Source organism: Lactuca virosa, chromosome 1 (genome assembly GCF_052849685.1).
Source record: "Lactuca virosa cultivar CGN04683 chromosome 1, Lactuca_virosa_CGN04683_v6, whole genome shotgun sequence".
In the NCBI taxonomy this organism is placed as follows: domain Eukaryota; kingdom Viridiplantae; phylum Streptophyta; class Magnoliopsida; order Asterales; family Asteraceae; genus Lactuca; species Lactuca virosa.
The window spans coordinates 57,682,417-57,703,865 of record NC_136426.1 but is presented as its reverse complement, the minus strand read 5'-3'; the positions used below and the strand labels follow the sequence as shown (position 1 = coordinate 57,703,865).

The 21,449-nt window shown below is 30.4% G+C and overlaps 2 protein-coding genes across 2 annotated transcripts; one reads left to right on the top strand and one right to left on the bottom strand.

Annotated features, from left to right (window-relative positions):
• Window positions 1–512: 512 nt before the first annotated feature.
• Window positions 513–1,777, bottom strand: LOC145104844 (uncharacterized). The gene is made up of 3 exons (XM_079042014.1): window positions 1,680–1,777; window positions 1,061–1,567; window positions 513–952 (listed from the first exon to the last, which is right to left on the bottom strand). Exons 1-3 carry the CDS (start codon window positions 1,762–1,764, stop codon window positions 585–587), a joined length of 960 nt encoding a protein of 319 aa, XP_078898140.1. The 5' UTR covers window positions 1,765–1,777; the 3' UTR covers window positions 513–584.
• Window positions 1,778–16,944: 15,167 nt separating this feature from the next.
• LOC145114201 (uncharacterized) lies at window positions 16,945–18,685 on the top strand. The gene is made up of 3 exons (XM_079050192.1): window positions 16,945–17,928; window positions 18,127–18,593; window positions 18,679–18,685. Exons 1-3 carry the CDS (start codon window positions 16,945–16,947, stop codon window positions 18,683–18,685), a joined length of 1,458 nt encoding a protein of 485 aa, XP_078906318.1.
• Window positions 18,686–21,449: the final 2,764 nt, after the last annotated feature.

The window sequence follows — 21,449 nt, the reverse complement described above, 5'->3', positions numbered from 1 at the left end:
AGAGAGTGCCTAGCGATTAATCCCTATATACATAATTAGTGAAGTAGTAGAACCAGATGAAATTTTAACACCTTGAAGAAGTTATATGTAAATAGAAACTATTTGAGGTATGATTAGAGTTGTATTACTCATATTAACCTATTTTGTTATGATATTAGTGGTTTTACAACTTTTATATGATATTAGTCATATTTAATTTTTTAAAATTCAACAAATTAGCAATTAATGGTCCACGATTAATTCCCGCCCAACTGAATATGATATTAGTCATATTTAATTTTTTAAAATTCAACAAATTAGCAATTAATGGTCCACGATTAATTCCCGCCCAACTGAATAATCCATTATCCCCAGTCCACCGACTACCTAATGTCGAGCGATTTTTACAACATTGATATATATATATATATATATATATATATATATATATATATATATATATATATATATATATATATATATATATATATATATATATATATATATATATATATATGCATTGTCGTGTTTTATTTGAATGTCACAACTGATCATCCTGTTTTATTTGAATGTCACAACTAAACGCCGGAGCTCGAAGCGAATTTTCATTCCTCCCGCCTCCCGCCATCGACTAACATCGGCCGTGTTGGGTCAGCTGGTTGTGGAGGGGTTGGTACACTCGGGGCAACTCTACCATACATTCCTTGGTTTTCTGGATCATTTGGGTCCGGAATCGGTGGTGCTGTTGGGTCATCACGACCGTATGTTGACCAGTACTCCTTTGCACTATCTGGTTTTAATGACGGCGGAGCTCCCCGACACGGCGCTACCGGTGGTGGTGGGGCTTTCGGGTTATCTCTACTGTAAACCGCGTCACCCTCACTCGGTCCTCCTTTAGGTGATGGCCGAGCGTTTAAATAATCCCGGCCGTATACAATCTCATCGTATGACGGAATTATTTGAGCTAGAAAATCTGTGGAAATGATAAAGTTTACAAATTCATTAGGTTTTTTATTGTTGGTCGAAAAATTTAAACTTATAATTTGATATAAACGTAAAAGATTGTATACGTACTATATACCTGCTAGCCTCTTCTTGGCTACTCCGGCTCCACCATATATGGTCGGACTGTTTGAGTTTGGATTCTCTCCGCCGTAAGTCGATTGACCCCGAGATGGTGCTACTTTTGGTGGCGGTGGTGCTTTTGGGTTATCTCTACCATGATTTGTCTGGCCTTCAGGCGATGGTCCTGTAGGTGAAGGTGATCCTTCCAGTTTGTCTCCGCCGTATACAGTCTGGCCTTCCGACGGTAATCTTGCTTCTGGGTTATCTCCACCGTAAATCGTTTGGCCATCAGACGGTGGTATTTTAGGTGAAGGGCGTCCTTCCAGACTGTCTCGTCCATAAACAGTCTGGCCTTGCGACGGTGGTGCATTTGGGTTATCTCGGCTGTAAGTGGTCTGTTCCTGTAACGATGAAAGTGGAGGAGGTGGTGGTGACTGGGGTTCTTCTTCACCGGTTACCATCTGAATTATCTCCGACGTCTTAGCAGGTGGTCGTCCATTAAAGCTATGGTATACACATCCATCTGAGAACAAATTAACAAAACCACCGACAATTAATACACAAACTAGCTAGCTATAGAGGGTAATTAAGTAATGAAGCTATGAATTCGAAAAGTGGGTCAATTAATTGAATACCATGTAAATGACGAGCATGGTAAGCTCCAAGAAGAGTAAAAAGAGTGAAGAAGAAGAAGAAGAAAGCGAGATTCATCACTGCCATTTTTGTCTCTTGTAAGCTCATGCAATAAAAGAAGAAAGCACGAATGCTGAGGAGTGTATCTATCTCTGTATATATACATAGACATAAATACATTTTTTGGAAACGGCATTAAACGGAAGCCTAGCATATTTCAACGAGCATCCCGGGTTCGAGCTCCTTTACAGGGCAAACCCAGCCCCCATAGGGGTTTCCAGGGAAAATTTCCCCACATGTGGCACAAGTTTAAGAGGCACCCAAATTGGGTTTTGCAGGGATTGAACTCCCGCCCTCTGACCCCACGTCGGTATTAAACCCGGTACCTCTTCCCAGCTAGGCTGGAAGTCATTGGTAGACATAAATACATATGTAGAATTTATTCAACGCATTTCAACATATAGATTTGACTAGAAGTGAGAATCGGTAACACACCTGCGTGTTTGAAAGTTAACTGGAACTAGTATTTTGTCACCCCCGCGCGTTGCGGCGGAGAATACATTTGCAAAGTAAACCACAAAAGTATAAAATAAAATTTTGACCGAAACAATTATTTATGGAGGATGCATGTAAAAATAAATTGACATTGTATCTTAATTCGCACATTACATAAATGAAAATTATTTAAGAAATGATAATGATAAAAAGTAATATTTATAAAAACGAAAACTACAAAAACAAATTATATATGAGACCAAAAGTGTAAGTTAAAAATATACTAAGGGACCAAATTTATAACATACAAAATACCAACAATTTAACTTTAAAATGATAACGGTTAGATCAAAATTAGTTTGTGGTAAAAAATGTAAAAACAAATGAAACCGGTTAGATATTAGTTTATGGTAAAGAATGTAAAAACAAATGAAACGCAGGGACTGAAAATGGAAAAACAAATGAAAGTGAAATAGAAAAATTGAAGTAAAAGAACCGCTGGTTACCTACCACTACACTCTCGGCCGCCTTAAAATTAGTTTGGGAAAGAATGTAAAACAAAATAAAGTTTAGGGGTGAAAAATGAAAAATATAAATGAAAAGAGAAGCAAAAGAACGGCTGATTTGCTTACGAAAGAACGGTTGATTTACTTACACGTACCATTTTCCCAAATCAAACGGCTGAATTCATTTGAAATGAATAGTAACTTCTCGTCACACACCTATTTTTGTATTTAATATATATAATGGTGGAATCTTTCCTATTTAAGAGTCAAGTGGATGTAACTAACATTTTTAGTTAAAACATAAATACATGTGTAGATTAGATGTAAAATAAAATACAAAACAATAACAAAATAACGTTCACATATCCACCTAATCTAGCCTCATATGTTTTAAGTTTTAACATGCTAATAAATCATGGTCCGTTTTTGCTAACTCTAAACTCTATTCAAATTGTAAACATTACTTCCGAGAGGAAGAAAAGTTTGCTAACTTCACATCTACAGAGGCATTTGCATGGATTGTGGACTAAAAATATTAAAAACGTACATTGATTCATAATAAAATAAATACAAACAATAGTTGGTAAAAATAGGTTTACCCTTGGAAAAAAAAAGTTTTGTCCATGTTGAACATAAACTATGGACCTTGTATAATCTAAAAATAGCTAAATAGTTATGTATTTATGTTCTCATTTGTATCATCTTCTTTTTGGTATATAGAACGTTCAAAACAACGTTCAGATGATATGAGTGGTGATTGAAAAAGATGTTTAAGTGATTAAATGGTTTTAAATTTGTCTCGTATTTGTCGGAGTGAAAAGAAAATGTATTTATATGTATAAAGATTTCTAAGGATTACAAGAGCAAACAACACCAAACTCTCTTTTGTACGTGCTTAACAAAAAAAGTTCAAGTATTTTTTATGAAAATTTGAAAACATTTTTTGTTTTAAAAATGGAAATAAATACAAATTTTTGTTTCAATATTTTGTTCGATTTTGATCAGTTACATTTGATTCAATAAGACTTAGTTACAAATTTTATTATATAAATACAACTTCCCTGTAACTACTTTTACTCATCAAAAAACGATTTGACTCTCTTTTCTTCTCCATATGCTACTGTATTTCCTTCTTGTTGCTAAGGTAAAGTTTATGCATGGTCTGGTTCAAGCATTCTATAAGGATTATTGTAGTTGTTGTATCTAAGAAACAAACGTTTGATAATGGGACAATATTGTTTTAAGACCCTATGTGCAACACATCATGTCTCAACTTCTTTCTATTTGTTTAATGTTCTTTCATATATTTCTACTACACCTTCCTACAATGACTTGCCGCAAAACAAAAAATAATAAGGGTGTTTGTTTGAGAAAGTTCAAAGTGTTGGAAGGATATATAACTTACAATATATATGTTTGGCTTATTTATTTTTCCAATTCAAGTCTAATGATTGAAACTTCAACTTGTATCTTTGACTTATACAATTTCATTTCATTTTTCATGTCATTATTCACGATTTCGATATCATCATTTTGGTGGATTTCATCTCTTGTAGAGTACTTATGTCATTCATTAGGAAGCTAGGGTCTACCGAACTCAAAACCTTGCTTTTCCTACTTAAATATTATATAACGAAACAAATTAATTTATAGCTTTCTATCAAACATTAATGTATATCATAAATTACTTAATATAAAGTTAAGGCACACTCTAAATCAGCTATTTAGGTTGAGATACGTTGTTGTTCGAACTTATAGATTTGTTAGAATTTACAAGGTCGGATTATTACAAAGTTTGTCATCATCAAATTCTAAAAATTAGATTGTAACATTTGTATCAATCTCGACCGGGGTTACTCATACGGATTCAAATGTTCCACGCGATCCAGAAAAAAAAAGTCTCTTAGACCCTAACGTGTATAGAATTAAATTATATAAACTAAAGTATTTTTAAAACGACGATAAACTCTATAGCAATAAACATAGCAAAATCATAGTATTTTAAACCGAAGTTTAATCAGTTTCCATAAAACTAACAAATATAAGAAGATATAAGTATTTCATTATTGAACTTAAGAATGAGTTATGAGTAAGAATTCTCCACGACATTAAGGACATGGAGCATATAAAATAGTGTTAGTTGAGTTTATTACTTTGTATGAAATCGTCTATCGTTTAATAAAATGCTTAAATCCTAACAAAAACAAAACCTTTTCCATCACATAAGTATTAACATTCTTCATAATTTCATGGAATTTTTTTACTTGAAGTTAATGATTAGTTGGGCAATTAAATCAACATAATAAATATATGTATATATACATAAAATATTAATATTACATGACTTTAACGGCCAAATAGAAACAATATTAACACCAAAGACTAGACGCAAATCCGAGTGAAAAAAACCATTCGAGACAATATCCATAACTTTGAAGAAAACACTTGGACAATGAATGTAAATCCTTAGACAAAAAAGTACTAGGGTAGATCCAACTTTTTTTGAGCCGCACTATAAAAACAAGGTCGCACACAACTGCAAAGGTTGCCTTTTATACAAGTTTGGCTTTTTATTGAGTTGTTTGAGACTTTGAGCTCAAAATTTATCAACTTCGAGCACAACAAAAAACTCAAAACATATAACAAGTTGATTGTAAGGTTTCAATGACTTGATTCGACTTGTTAACAAGCTTTTGAAGTTCTACGTAAATTGTAACTCACTAAAAAGATAGATCAAACTTTATTGAGCCTGCTTACTCAAAAAGCATAACTTGTGATAATTAATGATAAAGTTTTCTTCGAGTCAAACTCAAGACTACTTCATAAAGGCTATGTTTGGCGTACTAACTGATAGCTGAAAAGCTAGCTGTTAAATAAAAAGCTAGTTGATAGCTGAAAAGCTAGCTGGTAAAAAATGACGTTTGGTAAAACTAGCTGAAAAGCTAGCTGAAATATATAAAATTACATAAAAGGACATGTAAGAGTATGTGTTTCTATAATTAATTAATGAGTGTATTTGGAAATTTTCAAAAAAGCTCCTAAAAAGCTAGTGTAAGTAGCTTTCCAAAAAGCTAGCTTATAAGCTACTTTTTGGCTTACCAAACACGACAATATAAAAAGCTTGAAAAATAAACTAGCTTATCAGCTAGCTGTGAGGCGCCAAACATAGCCAAAGTCTTTTTTTAACTGTAAACAAAAGTTGTCACTCAAACACGTATTCTAGGAAAATTTTCTTATTTCATATTTGAACATAAATTTTCCATGGTTTTACTTCTCATGTTCACACTTGTAAAGTAACTATTAATTTTGTATTTAGAAAATATTAGCTACCGTCCAAATCATGCTTATTGACTTGAAGAATGTCATCATTCATCCTATCTATAAATCATTAATAGTCCGTGAAGTTAGGTAATTCTAAAGGCACGAATAACTATCTATATGCACGAATAATTAATGCAAAAGAGTCTTCCATCAATCAATCTCATATATATATATATATATATATATATATATATATATATATATATATATATATATATATAGTGATAAAGCTATAAATATATTATGGATATTGTTTAATGGTTGCGATTAAAGTTTAAAAGACATAAATGATAATTTAAAATACAAATAGTTTTGCTTTTAGATAACGTATTTGCTTGTAACGAATTTTAATACTAGCTCTTATGAATTGTCTAACATCATGAATATGATTATTGTTTAAAATCGTACCTAGATTATTAGGTTTGTAAGAATCCTTGAGATTTTGCTCAGAATTATTTATAGATTCTTGAATTTGTTGTATTTTTAAAAGAATATCTCTATTACGAATACAATTCATCAAGATTTTGTTAGACATAATTAAATAATTCAAGCATGAATTTGATTAATTTGATTATTAAAAACGAGTACTATTTTAACAAAAATTTCAAATCTTGTAGAATTAATAGTTAGAACAACTCGAAATGAAACTATCATGAAGAAATAAAAGCAATACAACAATTGAATAAATATTTTAGATAATACCTTCTTGAACTAAGCTTGAATTACAATCAGTACATACATCTGGAGAAAGAATTATCTGAAAATCTAGAGACTTTGAACATCTGCTAGTAGAAAGAGAGACTCTTGGAGATTTTTTAGACATAGGATGAACATTTTTTAGAAAATGAATATTTTTGCTTGCTTCTTCTACTAACACATGATGTCTATTTATATTTCTCTTGAAGTCTTCAAAACCTTGAAATCTTGTAGTGAAATCTTGCCGTATGATTCAATGGCCAATCAATTATTTGTAAGTGGTTGTCACTTTCATCTTTTGAAGAAATTGTCTTTTGTAATCAGTAAATATCACCTTTTGATAAAGCATATCATCATAGAGCATCTTCTAAAGTTTTTTGTCTTCATATTATCCATTATGGAGCATCTTGTAAAGTTTTTTGTCTTCATATTATTATTGCTGATAAGACTAAATAATTTTGATAATAAAATTGATAATATTTGTTTTATATACACTATAAATACATATAGTGTATAATTACACAGTATATACGCACTCGTATTTGAAAATAATGGATTTGATAAATAGAAGAAACGAAATACCCTACATTGAAGGTATTACACCAAATTTAAGAATTTCTTATTCTTCATAAGGATCATCAAAAGGGTCTTGAGCGTCTTGAAATAAACCATTCTTTATAGATTTTGGAGAATCGTCAGAAACTGATGGAGTTTGGCGAATTTCTTGAAGTAAGTTTTGAAGTTCTTCAGGAGAAGAGGTAGCAGCATCTTTAATTCTTGAAATTAAATTCACATCACTTTAAGGAAGACTTTTGATAAAAGTGGCTTCAACCTCCGGTTTTTGAATATATATTTCTTGATAATATTTAATTACTGCTTGTTCACTAGCTTGAGAAATTTTCATTTTATCCCACCATTTTGAGCGAAATTGTCGATTAAGCCAGGGAGGAGAGGTATCATTTACTTCTTGATAATGAAAAGTCCAAGACATTATCCATGGAACTCTGAATATCATAGTGAATTGTAGCATATATTCAAATTCTGGAATTTGTTGAATAAACAATTCCTTAAATTTGAGATATCCATCGCAAATTTCTTTTGGTAAACAATTTGGAAGAATTCTCATATATTTGTACCAATTGATAAACCATCTTGGGTATTCACAATTGAAGTTTAAATCAAAGAAGATAAACCATGAGTGTGAATAATTTCGAATAAAGAACGCCTTAGTCCAGACATCTTGATAATCATAGTAAGAAAATCTGGGATAAGCAGGATAACTTATAAGAGGTTTTTCAGAATGAAGGTTTGGAACCCAACTTTCTGGAGAAATGATTTTGATGATGTGAGTTTTGCTAAAATCAATGTTTCCTTCTTTCGAATTAGAACGATGAACAAAATTGACCGAACCAGATTCTTACAAAATAGCTTGATAATATTCTCGAGTTTTATATGAATCAACATAAAAGGTTTTCCCTTGACCAAAAAGATGATTTGTGAGAATATGAAAACCTTGATGTAACTTATGGATTTGAAAATCTTCAAGAATTTGAACTCTTAAGAAATTTGGATTAAGAACATAAGGAGTTTTTGTAGGAGGGCTAGGAGTCACAAAATTTTGAGTTTTAGGAGTAAAAGGTCTTACAAAAGGGTTTATCGTGTTTGTTGAAGTAACTTTTGGAGTAACAAGTTTTGATTGAAGGATATTAGAATAAAGTTGTGAATTCTTAGAAGTAGGAGTTAAAGGAGAAAAACGATTTTGATTTTGAAATGGAACAAGCTTTTGATAGACGGGTTTCTTGTCATCATGTTTAGAAGAGGACGATGAACTCATTTTCCCTGCAAAAATTCTCGAGAAAGAAAGTCAGGAAGCGAATTATTTTTGCCTTTTATGAATTCTATTTCGAAATCAAAGTTACCTATAAGGGCTTGCCATCGAGCAAAAATTTGTTTGGAAATAATATTTTTCACATCCTTTTCTAAAATAGTTTTTGCAGATTGACAATCTATTCTTAGTAAAAAACTTTTCATAAATAAATCATCTTCAAATTTTTTAATACATAAAACAATGCTTAAAATTTCTTTTTTGACAGTCGAATAATTTTTTTGTGTATCATTCCATGCACCAGAGTAATATCGAACTAATTGTTCTTCTTTTGAATTAACAAATTTTTGTTTTAGAATTCCTCCGAATCCAATATCACTAGCATCGGTTTCAACTATGATATTGACATTGGGATGAGGTAAATTTAAACATGGCAAAGTAGGAACCTTTTGTTTTATATATTTAATTATATCTGTATGTTTTTGAGTCCATGGTTCAGGATTATCTTTTAATCTGTTATAAAGTGGTTTACATATAATCCCTAAATCTTTGAAAAAATCATGGATATAATTTAAGCATCCTAAAAATCTTTGAAGTTGCTTTTTATCCTTAATTTCATCAGGAAATTTAGTAGAAAACTACAAACTTCTTGTAATAGGTCTAATAGTGTTTTTGACAATATCATGCCCTAAAAAACGAATATCATCTTTAAATAAATGCATTTTTGCTGCAGAGACAGCTAAACCATTTTGATAAATTAAATCATAAAATTGATTTAAATGTTTGAAATGTTGATCAATTGATTTTGAAAAAATTAGGACATCGTCAATATAAGCAATAGGACATCGTCAGAATGGGCATTTTGCCAGTTTTGTATTTATCTTCCTCATGAAGTTGTATTTTGAAAAAATGTTGATCAATTGATTTTGAAAAAATTAGGACATCGTCAATATAAGCAATAGGACATCGTCAGAAATGTTGATCAATTGATTTTGAAAAAATTAGGACATCGTCAATATAAAAAATTAGGACATCGTCAGAAAGGGGCATTTTTTAATCCAAAAGGCATTACATTCCATTCAAAATGCCCGAAGGGAACATTAAAACCAGTTTTGTATTTATCTTCCTCATGAAGTTGTATTTGCCAAAATCCTGATTTCATATCAAACTTTGAAAATATATTTGAATCATAAAGTTTTTTTTAGCAAATCTCGTTTATTAGGAATAGGATAACGAATCCATTCTAAAACTTTGTTTAAAGGTTTATAATTGATAACTAATCTTGGTGATCCTCTTTCTAATTCTGCGGCATTCATAACATAAAATGTTGAACAAGACCATGGTGATTTAGAAGGTCTTATAAGTTTTTTATTTATTAAATCTTGAATTTCATTTTTACAATGACTTTCTAGTTCACTATTCATGTGAATGGCTCTAGATTTTGAAGGAATATCATTTTCATCAAAAAAATTTATATACGATAATTTTACAATATGTTGTTTTCTATTCCAAAAGGCATTAGGAATATTAGAACAGACATTTTTTTCAAATTTTAATTTTAAACCTATTATTTTATTTTGAATATTATTGTCATTTAATTGATTAGTTATTCGAACATTATTTATTTCGTTAATAAGATATTTAGCTTGTTGTGTTTTATAATTAAGGACATTAATCGTTGAATATAGAGGAGGTTCACAAAATTTAAATATAATTTCTTTTCCAAAAACATTGGTTCTTATACCATCATCATGAACCATAAAATGATATAGTTTTGTAATAAATGGTGTTCCTAGAATTAAAGGAGAAGATAGATCTTTTACTAAAATTAGGTGAGTTTTATAACAGTAATCTTGGTTATTACAAATATGAACATCGAAAACTTTATAATTTACAATTAATTTTGTACCTCCGGCACCAGTAAGTCTAGATGCAGTTTTTTAATAGAATTGTGTAGGAAAAATTCCTTCTTGAATACAATTCATATCAGCACCACTATCAATTAAAGCAGTTAGGTTGATTTTAAAATTATCCTTGACTAAAGTAATTTGAGTGTTCCATTTTTGAGAAACTTGATTATTTATAATTTTACCAATAGTTACATTTTAAATTTTATTTTCTTCTTCTTTATCAATTTCTATATTTTTGTTTTTAAAAATAGAAGGTTTTTCTTTTTCTAAAATTAAAATTTTATTTTTTATTTCTTTTATCTCTTGTTTTACTATTTTTAATTCTTCTTGAAGTTCTTGCATAGAGATTGGCTTTGCTTCAGTAAATCTTTCATATATATTTTTTAAATTAAAATTTTCATTATTAGCAGGAGTTATGTTATTAGTTTTATTAAGCATCTGCTTTATTAATAATTCTTGGATATTTTTATCTTTTATAGAATCAAGAGAGTTTAAAATTTTTTTATCATCTTGTGAAAGAACGTTAATAGAACTACTAGTAATTACATTGATTAAATTCCTACAATGACATTTACCAATACATTCGCAAACATCAGAATCTTCTGAACTTGACGTAGTATTTTCGAGAATATTTAAATAATTTGTTTGAAAATCAGAAATACTTTCATCGGAATCTGAATCAGTATTTAAAATAATTTTTCTTATTTGTTCTTTTAAATCATCAGAAACATTTAACTCATTTATTTTTGTCTTAACATAACAATTATTAGCTGTATGACCATTACGCCCACATTTATGACAAATAATAATATCTTTTGATTTTCTCTTAGATTTTTTATAAATTGGTTTATAAGGTTATTTAGATTTTGACGCATAATCTTGGCCTTTTTTATAATTTTCTGGAAGATTATAATTCTTTTTTCTGAAATATTTTGAAGGTCTTTTCTTATATACTTTAGATTTTGAAATAGACGGACCATTCAAGGGCTGATAACCATATTGTTGGCAAAAATTTCCCAATTCATTTTTACTGTTAATTCTATATTTTTTGAGCTTTTCTTTAAACCTAGGATCAGCACAAACTGCTAATCCTTCTTTATTAATGTAGTTTATTAGATCTCCATAAGTTAAATTTTGATAAGAGATGGTATTATTAAAATTTTCTCTTAATTTTTGTCTAACTCTTTCTGCAAAGAGTTTTGGAAGGCCAGCTATAAAACGTTCTTTCCAATAAGACTCTTTACAATCAGGTCTTGAAAAAACTTTAACAAGATAATTATCTTTATACCATCTAAAATCAGTAAGTTTTCTGCAATGTAAATTCATTAAAATTTCTGAAGTTTTTTCTTGAAAAGTAGTAGGACCTCCTACAAAGTTTTTGATAATAGCAAAAATTAAAGTGTTAACCATATCATCTTCAAACGTTTGTATTTGTTGATTATTTTCCTGTTTTATAATAGTTTTCTTAGCAGATAAAATATAATCTTTTTCTTCTTGTGAAATATAGAAATCCCACCATCCTTTAAGACTACCAGTAAAACCGAAAGTAATAATATTAACAATTTGAAGTTGAGTATTATTATGAGCTTTATAAGCATTAGCAGTCATAGTCATTTCTTGTACAATATTCATAATTTGATGTTCAGAATGGCCATCAACATTCCATTCATAAACAGAATTACCATCATATTGAGAACGATCAAATTGAAAAGTCCGTTCTTCTAGTTGAACATCTGGAAGAGAGGGCCTATTCCAATAATTTCTTATGGTTGGCTTTGGATTCTTTCCGAAAGAGCTTCGCTTTGATTGATGAATTTTATTAAGATTTGAAAAATCATTAGTGAGTTGACTAATATCATCATTTGAATTATCAAATTGTTGAGCAAGGGTTTCAAAAATTATTTCACTATTAATATCACTATTTTCAGCTTCATCATTTGTAAGGGTATTAATACTGTTAGTGTTTGAGATATGGAGTTTTGAAAGTCTTTTTTCTAATTCGTTAATTAAATCCGTATTTCCTAGATTAAAATTACCATCGATTTGACAAGGAACAAAACTTATATTGCTAGTGCTTGCCATATCTTGCTTATTATCATTCTTGTCTTTGAAAATTTTTTCTTCAATTTTAACTAAATGCTCGGTAATACTAAATAAGGTTTCGTTTGCATAATTATTTTGGTAAATGATTTTTTGAAGACCCTTTTCTGTAGTTAATTGATTTGGGGCTTGAACTAAAGGAGTCGCAATAAACATATCGTTAATAATAATTTCTCCTTTTGGTGGAAAATTAGCAATAATTTCTTTATTAGAAATAATATCTTTATATTTTTTCTCTAAAATGGGAGTGACAGAATTATTTTTAAATGGGTAATTTATTTTATGTTTAGGGGCATAAATTAACTCAAACCATTGAAAAAAAGGAGAATGAATTTTATTTGATAAAACATAATCTTCCCAAAGGCCTAAATGGAGAAATCTTAAGTAGTATGGAAAATTTTCTTCGTGCCAAGCTCTTTTTTTATTATTGTAATATTTGAAATACTCAATATTTTTTAAGTAATCAAAGTCAACTTGATATTCTAAATTTGAGAAATTCATTTTAACAGGTTGTTTTTGTTAGGATTGAAGAAATATGTTTTATTGATTCTAAATTATGACTTTGTGATTTTTCGTATTTTTTTTTATTCCTATTGTTAGCCTAGAAATTTTTTCTATTTATTTATTATATTCATTAGTATATGGAAGTATTTTGTATAAATTATAATCTTCATGAATTCTAGTTTCTTCTAAACGTTGAATGGTTTTGCATATATTAGAATTTATCTTCCAATGTCTTTTTAACATATTAGCCCAAAGCTTATTATTTTTTGAACAATTAATTTGTACTTTAGAACTCATATTTGTTGTTTAAAATTTTGGAGTTCATCAATAAAATCTGATTTAGTAGGACTAGGAAAACTATTTTCACTATTTTGGTCATCTTGATATAATGGTTTGGGAATAGAATTAGTATAGTCAACAGTTTTTAGTTTTAAAGATCTTGACTTTGATAACGGAGATTTTGAAGAACTTGTTTCTGGGATAAAAGAAGTCGATAATCTGGATGATGAAATTTTTAAGGAAGAAAAATTTATATCTACTGAACCATCATTATATTCTATAATATTTGAGATTTGTTTTGAAGAGTCTAGAGGTTTTGGATCGATAACATTTTGTAAATTCCAGTTACATGATTGAGTTATATCAGACCATTTTAACCTTTTTGGTGTGTGAACTTTGGTATGGTTAGTATTTGCTTCAAAAATAATTGTTTCATTTTTAGGACTCGATAAACGTGTTTTCGGTTCAAGTGTAGTTGTCATGGTTTTGTAACAAACACGATAAATTATTGCTAAAGGCTTCGTATCATCTTTAAATTCTAATTTTTTTGTTTCTACAGTCAACACTAAAGTATCTAAAATATTTTTATCAAATAACCCTACAGAAAAATTTGGATAACAATTGAAATAAATAGGTCCGTTAGCAATATTTGTTTCAGCCATAGCTAAAATAGAATTTTGAAAATCTTTATGTCTCTTGTCTCTTAAAATAAGGAGAACAGGGGCATCTATTCCAAGTCTGAATAAAGGCTTGATAGCAATTTGGACTAAACCAACATGTAAAAATTTCTATTTCATTCTATGTTCTAGAATAGATTGTGATGATAATAAATGTAAATTTTGTTGGTTTTGACCAATAGAGAAAGTTTGTTCTGTCATTTTAATAGAATAACCTTGAAAATAGTCAAAAGTTCCTATTCTATATATTGTATTAACATTAGTTTTAGGTATTGTCCAATCATTCAAACTTTGTTCTATGCCATTAACGGTTTCTTCAATAGAATTTATTTGATTATCATAATCTTGTTCATTATCGACATTTTTACCAGGAATATATTTTTTAGATAGTATGCGTGAAAATTTACTCATATTTAAATAATTTTGTTTTAAAATTCTTTAAGAAAACTTACTTGTTTTAATAACGATGAACAGAGGCAAATTGTCCCGACGATGATTGTGGTCCGGCACCGCGACTTACGTCCTTATCTGCGCGTTTTACGCTAATCCAACCAATCACTGGTCTTGTCTCTGAATCATACTTATTAAAACTTATAAATTTCTTAGAGAATATTAAACCCAAATTAAATAAATATGAAATAAATCATGCATAACCACCCCCAAAAACTTTTCTTGGCTCTGATACCATATATATATATATATATATATATATATATATATATATATAGGTAGGTTCAAATGTTTTCTCACATCTATTGTATGCTAGAATGCACCAATGAGAATTTAGTAATTATTATATGTATATTAAATGCTATCCATACTTATAACTCATTTTTATGAAAACTAATTAAATTCGTCATTAATGTCAACAATAATATTTTTTCAGAATGAATTCATATCTAAAAGAATGATAGTGTATTCCAGCAGAATGAGAGTGTATTCTAGTAGAATACACTCTCGTTCTTCATATTTCATGCAATTTTATTGTATTTTAAGTGAATGAGTTCTGAAACAAAATACGAACTCATATATAAAAAGTAGATGCGAATTCATTCTGAAAGAATGTAATTGCTGACATTAATGACGGATTTAATTAGTTTCCATAAAAAGAGAATTATAATTATGGATATCATTTAATATCTATATTTATTTAATTAAATAATTATTTAATTTACTAAATTTCTATTGGTGCATTCTAGCACACAATAAATGTAATAAACAAAATAACCTAGCCCTATATATATATATATATATATATATATATATATATATATATATATATATATATATATATATATATATATATATATATATATATATCCCGAATATAATGTTATTTTAATTTTCAAATGTTGTCCTCATACTTTTATTTATCTTTCAAAATTTACCTTTTGTTTTTCAAAATTTTATTTTAAACCTTTTACTTAATATGTTCCAATTATGTTTTCAAATTTTGTCCTCATACTTTTATTTATCTTTCAAAATTTACCTTTTAAGGAATTGCATAAAAACATAACCAAGTCAAAATTTGTCCTCATACTTTTGTTTTACAGGGAAACCGAGTCAATAATCTTATATATTTAATTATATGTAAACGATAAATTTAATATAGATTTATATGGTTTGTTAAAATTATTTTTTTTATGTAATTATTGTTAACCGATAATCTCATGATTGTTCCTATTGATGGCAATAAGGTTCACCGTGGCCAATAGACAAACCAAACCGTCCAACACACATCTCTATTAAAAATATATAATTAAAAAATATATATATTGTTTTCTATATATTATTATTATTATTATTATTATTAAGATAAAATGATAATATTTAAAAGTTAATGGGCCAATATATATTATTGTTATAAGTTATAAGGTTTTAAATAATAGTGATTGACAACTAAAGTGGATTGGAACGAAGGATTAGAAAGTTAAAGGGCCAACATATATTATTGTTATAAGTTACTAGTTGTGAAACTCGTATGTTATACGGGTTGATTAAAATAAAATGTTAAATACAAACCGAAAGTTTATATGAATTTGAAATTTGAAATAAGTAAATATTATGAAAAAAAAACATGCAAAAAAAATTATGTGTTTAGTTGTCAGACTCGTGTATTAAACGTGTTAATTATATCAAAATGTTAAATACGAAGGTTTAAACTGTAAATTTATTTAAATTTGAAATTAAAGTTTGAAATTTGAAATTGATATAATCATTATGGTATGTTTAATTTATGGAAACTAAATTTAATGATATATTAAAAATTGAAAAATGAAGTAAATGAGAAGTAGAAAATAAATATCTCAAAATTATGACAAAGTGACATGTGGCATAATGCATAAGAGGATGACATGTGGCAAAATTATTTTCATTTATTAGAGACTAGGTGTGAGACCCGTGTATTACACGAGTTGATTTAAAAAAAGATTAAACATTAAAGTGTAAACAGAAAATATTTTTTAATGTACAACTTTAAAATAAGAAATAAAGAAACGTATTTATTGCAATTTAATATCATATACATGATATTTAATAATTACATATATAAGTATATGACTTTAATTTAAAAAATTGAAACAAACCAAAAAATGACAAGTGGATAATATTTATTTCAAAAAGGGAAATCTGCGAAAAAGTCCCAAAGTTTTGCCCCAGTTTATGATTTAGTCCCAAATTAAACTCCATTAATGAAAAAGGACGGGTTACCGGCTATTACACTCACTTTAGTCCTTTGAACCGGTAACCCTTATAATAGCCGGTTACCCCAGCTCACTGTCCTTATCACCCTCCATTAACCTCCCCATCATCCACTCCTCCTCTGTAAAAACCCTTTCTTTCCCTCCATCGAAACAAAACTCTACCTGAGAAGAATCAAAGGTAAGAAAATCCACGTGGTCCTCCAATATCTTGTTTCTCTTATAATATTTGATTATTTTGGTTTTGTAGTGATAATGGAGACAGTAGATGACTTGGATACCATTGACGTGGAATTGGATGAGTTTTTCAAACACAAACAAAGAAGTCGATGTAAAGATGAGTTCCTAAACACTCTCACAGACGAAGCGATTGACGGATGCACCATATCTGAGATAAACCTGAATGATTTTGAAGGAATATCGGAAGATGAAGCACCACAGGAGAAGCAGAGTGACAGTGAGGGTGACGATGAAGACAAATTGCAGTTTCAATACTCAACCCATGATCCGAAGGTGAAATGGAACAATATGAAGCCAGTTCTTGAAGAGAGGTATGAATCACCACACCAACTAAAGCTTTGTTTGACAAATTACTCTATAAGTAGGGGTTATCCAATTAGGTTCAAGAAATGTGATAGTGTAAGGCTCGTGGCTGTATGTGCAAGTGACCCTGAGAAATTTCAATGTCCCTTTATTGTAAGGGCCTCATGGATAAGCACTGAAAGATCATTCCATATCAAAAAACTGGTTGAGCAACATACATGTGTTAGGAATTTCCGTAGTGCTAATCTTATGGATCCCACATGGATAGCTAGGCAGTTTCTGAAGGAGATGATTAGGAAACCAAATCTGAAATGTAAGGAAATGCAAGCTATTATTCAAAGCAGGTTCCATTGCAAGGTTTCATGGTCAAAATGTTATAGAGCAAAGTGTAGGGCAATTTCTTTAATAGATGGAAAGTTGAGTGATCACTATGCAAAAGTATGGGATTATGGACATGAGTTGATGAGGTCCAATCCATGGAGTACAATTCAAATATTCGTCACTGTAAACCCTGATAACACTACTACTTTCCATAGAATGTATACATGTTTTAAGGCTATCAAAGAAGGATGGAAAGTTGGTTGTCGAAGAGTTATAGGGCTTGATGGGAGTTTTTTGAAGGGACAATGTAAAGGTGAGCTACTAACTGCCATAGGGAGGGATGCAAATAACCATGTGTATCCCATTGCTTGGGCAGTAGTTGAAATTGAGAACAAGCCCAACTGGTAGTGGTTCTTGGAACTATTACATGATGACCTGGAATTACAAGGAGGCTTGGATTTGTGTGTTATTTCTGATCAACACAAGGTAATGTTTTCGATTATCTATTTTTTTTCATTTCATTTATACATGTATCAAGCAGTTAATAATGAAATTTTTTAATGTAATTGATAGGGTCTTTTGGAAGCTGTAAAGGTTGTATTGCCACATGTGGAGCACAGACAATGGGCAAGACATGTGTATGTAAATTTCAGAAAGGTCTTCAGTGGTATAGAGTTCAAGAATATGTTTTGGATAGTTGCCAAGTCAACTGCTGAAGGTGACTTCAAATTGAATATGGAGAAGATCAGAGAAGTCAATCCTGCTGCTTATGATCATTTGATGGCAAGGGAGCCTAAATCTTGGTGCAGGGCATTTTTTAAAGGTGGAATGGCATGTGAGGCTGTTGAAAATGGAATGGCAGAGTGTTTTAATGCCATCATACTTGATGCCAGAAAGAAGCCTTTGTTGGCCATGCTTGAGGAAATTAGACTATATATGATGGAAATGTTATTTAACTTGAAGCAAGAAACACGTAAATGGGTGAATGATGTGTGTCCAGGAGCTATTAAGAAAATGGATGAGTTTGCTTTTTATATCAAGTAAGTATTATAAAATTAAGACAATGTATGAGTTTAGTATTGATATCAATATGTATACTAATTAAAACTGTTAATGTGTTTGCAGGAGTTAGTATGTTCATCCTAGTGGTTTAAATGCTTTTGAAGTGAGAAATGGCTTCCACTCATATGGAGTGAACTTAGAGGGGATGTACTGTACATGCAGACTTTGGGATTTGTCTGGGATCCCCTGTGTCCATGCCCAAGCAACCATAATTTACACACAACAGGATCCAACTAGATTCATCAGCACATGGTTTGGTAAGGACAAGTTTTTAGCTACTTATGAGTCTAACATCCTTCCTGTGAATGGCAGTAATATGTGGGAACCAACACCTTACACCAAACCACTACCACCTGTTGAAAGAAGGATGCCAGGAAGGCCTTGTATGAAAAGGAAAAGGCATGTCTCTGAGCATCAATACAGGTTCTCCCAAGTCTCCTCTAAGGGTAGAACTGTCCAATGTCAGAATTGTATGCAATTGGGGCACAATAAAGTGTCTTGCAAGAATCCCTCAGTCAAACCAACACCAAAGCCTAAGAAGAAAATAGGAAGGCCAAGGTTGAATCCAGAATTGACCAATTGCACAAGACTTGGGAGAGGTGGGAGAAGAGGTGGAATAGGGAGTGGAAGAGGTGGTAGAAGAGGGGGTAGAAGTGGTGGAAGAGGGTCTACCAGTGTTTATGAAGAAGGTGAAAGTTTTGGGAAAAAAGTGTTGGATTAGTGTCTAAGTCCATAACTATAATTGGTATGTACTTGACCCGACTCGGCATGGTCCATTTGGGTTGCATGGCATCGGAACATTTGGATAGACCGTTTATGAGGAAAAGACATTTTGTGACATATTAATATATTATAAGTTCTAATATATTAATATGAAATCATGTTATTTAATTAGTATTGATCAAGAATTAATTTGGACTTAATTTAGTGATCAAAAAGAGACTAATTAAATATATGGGGATTGATTGTGTAAATCATTCATTCTTATATATGTGGGCTTATGATCCAAGATTCCTTTATGTTGGGTTTAACCCATGTGGTGATCCATGGATACTCCATGGAGGTTAAAACCCATGGAGCATAAGGAATGGGTAAAGTCATGAGTTACATGGTGTAATCCTAATAGCCACACTATATAAGAACCCCTTTAGTTCAAGAAATTGGCACTAGTGATACATATTTTGAGGGCTAGCCGATTTGAACATGTATGTCTTCTTCTCATGGTTATTCCAAGAGTTCATGATGTTGTGTGAACCATTTGAGGTGTCACACTTGGGGCACTAGGCTCTCAAGCTTCATGGAGTCAAGCAACAACAACAAGGTATGTATTCTATCTATTTTAGTATCCTAGTATCAATGTTTTGATATGCTAGTTAGGATAATACCTTGGATAATCATATTTGCATGTATAATAGAGAAAACATAGATCCAAGGTATTTAGGGTTGCATGTACACTTAGGAGTGTTAGAATCCTCAAAACCCAACAGTGGTATCAGAGCCTAGGCTTGTTTTCAATTATACTTGATGCAAATTGCTGAAAAATGCTGAAAAAGTCGAATTTCGGGCATTCTGGGCACTGTACTCGCCGAGTTCACCGATGAACTCGCCGAGTACATGAAGAAAATCATCCTACTCGGCGAGTAGGTTGATACACTCGACGAATAGGAGCCCCAGACAGCATATTTTCGAGGTTTTTGGCTAGAAATGGACTAGGAACATTACCCTAAGCTGTTTTTGGACTTATAAACTTGTTTTTGATGTGGTAATGTTCATGCTAATCCAATTTCAAAGATAATTGTCAATAGATTCATGTTTTGTATTAGTTTAGTGATTAGGCTAATTACATGAAAAAGTTTGATTAAATTATCTTGTTCTTATGAGTTGCTTAGATTAATAGAAAAGTTAATTGATTATGTGTTTTTCAATCCATTTTAATCTAAGAGTTGATTCTAAAATGTGTTTTTGTAACTTGTCCTCAAGTTATATGAAAAGTCACATTTAAGTTTCATAAAACTCATAAAAGTTGGCAATGGTTACAAAAATGAAGAGTCTTGTCCTCAAGTTATGGAGGTTCAAGAGTCACTTCATTAAGTAATAAAATGTGTAACCTTAATTAATTCCATAAGTTATAAAATAAAGAAAAATTACATTCTTTTATTAGTTTAAAGTCTTCCATAACTTGTCCTCAAGTTATGGAACTTGAAGAGTTTTTTAATTAAAACTAATTTAAACACATAAGTTATGGAATTAATTAGTTTTGAATAGTTTCAAAACTTGCCCTCAAGTTTTGGAATTTGAAAAGTTTCACTTATGAATACTTTAATTCCAAGTTAGTCCTTAGAATTTTAAAAGTTAAAATTCAAACCCTTATACTATTATTATAATTTTAATTATATAGATATGTATAAGATAAAGTCAATCTTACCGTTAGTAGGCCTCATTCACGAAGCCGGTCTATAAGGGGGGTATAAGGTTACTGCCTATAAAATGACAGTTTAATGGGTGTCCACTCTCACCCACCGCTTCCTTGACTGGTGGAGGGTCGTTAGCCGAACGGGTAGGACAAAGACTATAATTCTCCCTTCATTAAAAGTATTAATGATAAATACTAAGTAACTAAACATTTATAAATTCCCAATTCTTAGTTACTTAGGAAAATGTGAAATTGGTGCTAGCCCATAAAATTACACTTTGTACCTTACCAAGTCGTTAGTGGAGCGTGTGTGGTTAACCGGCACACTAACATGGACTAGTAAGAGTGGCAAAGGGTAACTTAACTTTATTATAGATCGGTGGAGCGTGTGTGGTTAACCGGCACATCGATTAGGTAATAT

Bases quoted from the DNA above. Each gene is read 5' to 3' on its own strand.
- LOC145104844 (XM_079042014.1), bottom strand. From the start codon at position 1,764: ATGGCAGTGATGAATCTCGCTTTCTTCTTCTTCTTCTTCACTCTTTTT. The intron at 1,568-1,679 runs GTATTCAATTAA...ATTTGTTCTCAG, and splicing joins CCATGCTCGTCATTTACATG to ATGGATGTGTATACCATAGC. The intron at 953-1,060 runs GTATATAGTACG...TCATTTCCACAG, and splicing joins AGCCAAGAAGAGGCTAGCAG to ATTTTCTAGCTCAAATAATT.
- LOC145114201 (XM_079050192.1), top strand. From the start codon at position 16,945: ATGGAGACAGTAGATGACTTGGATACCATTGACGTGGAATTGGATGAG. The intron at 17,929-18,126 runs GTAGTTGAAATT...TGTAATTGATAG, and splicing joins TGTATCCCATTGCTTGGGCA to GGTCTTTTGGAAGCTGTAAA.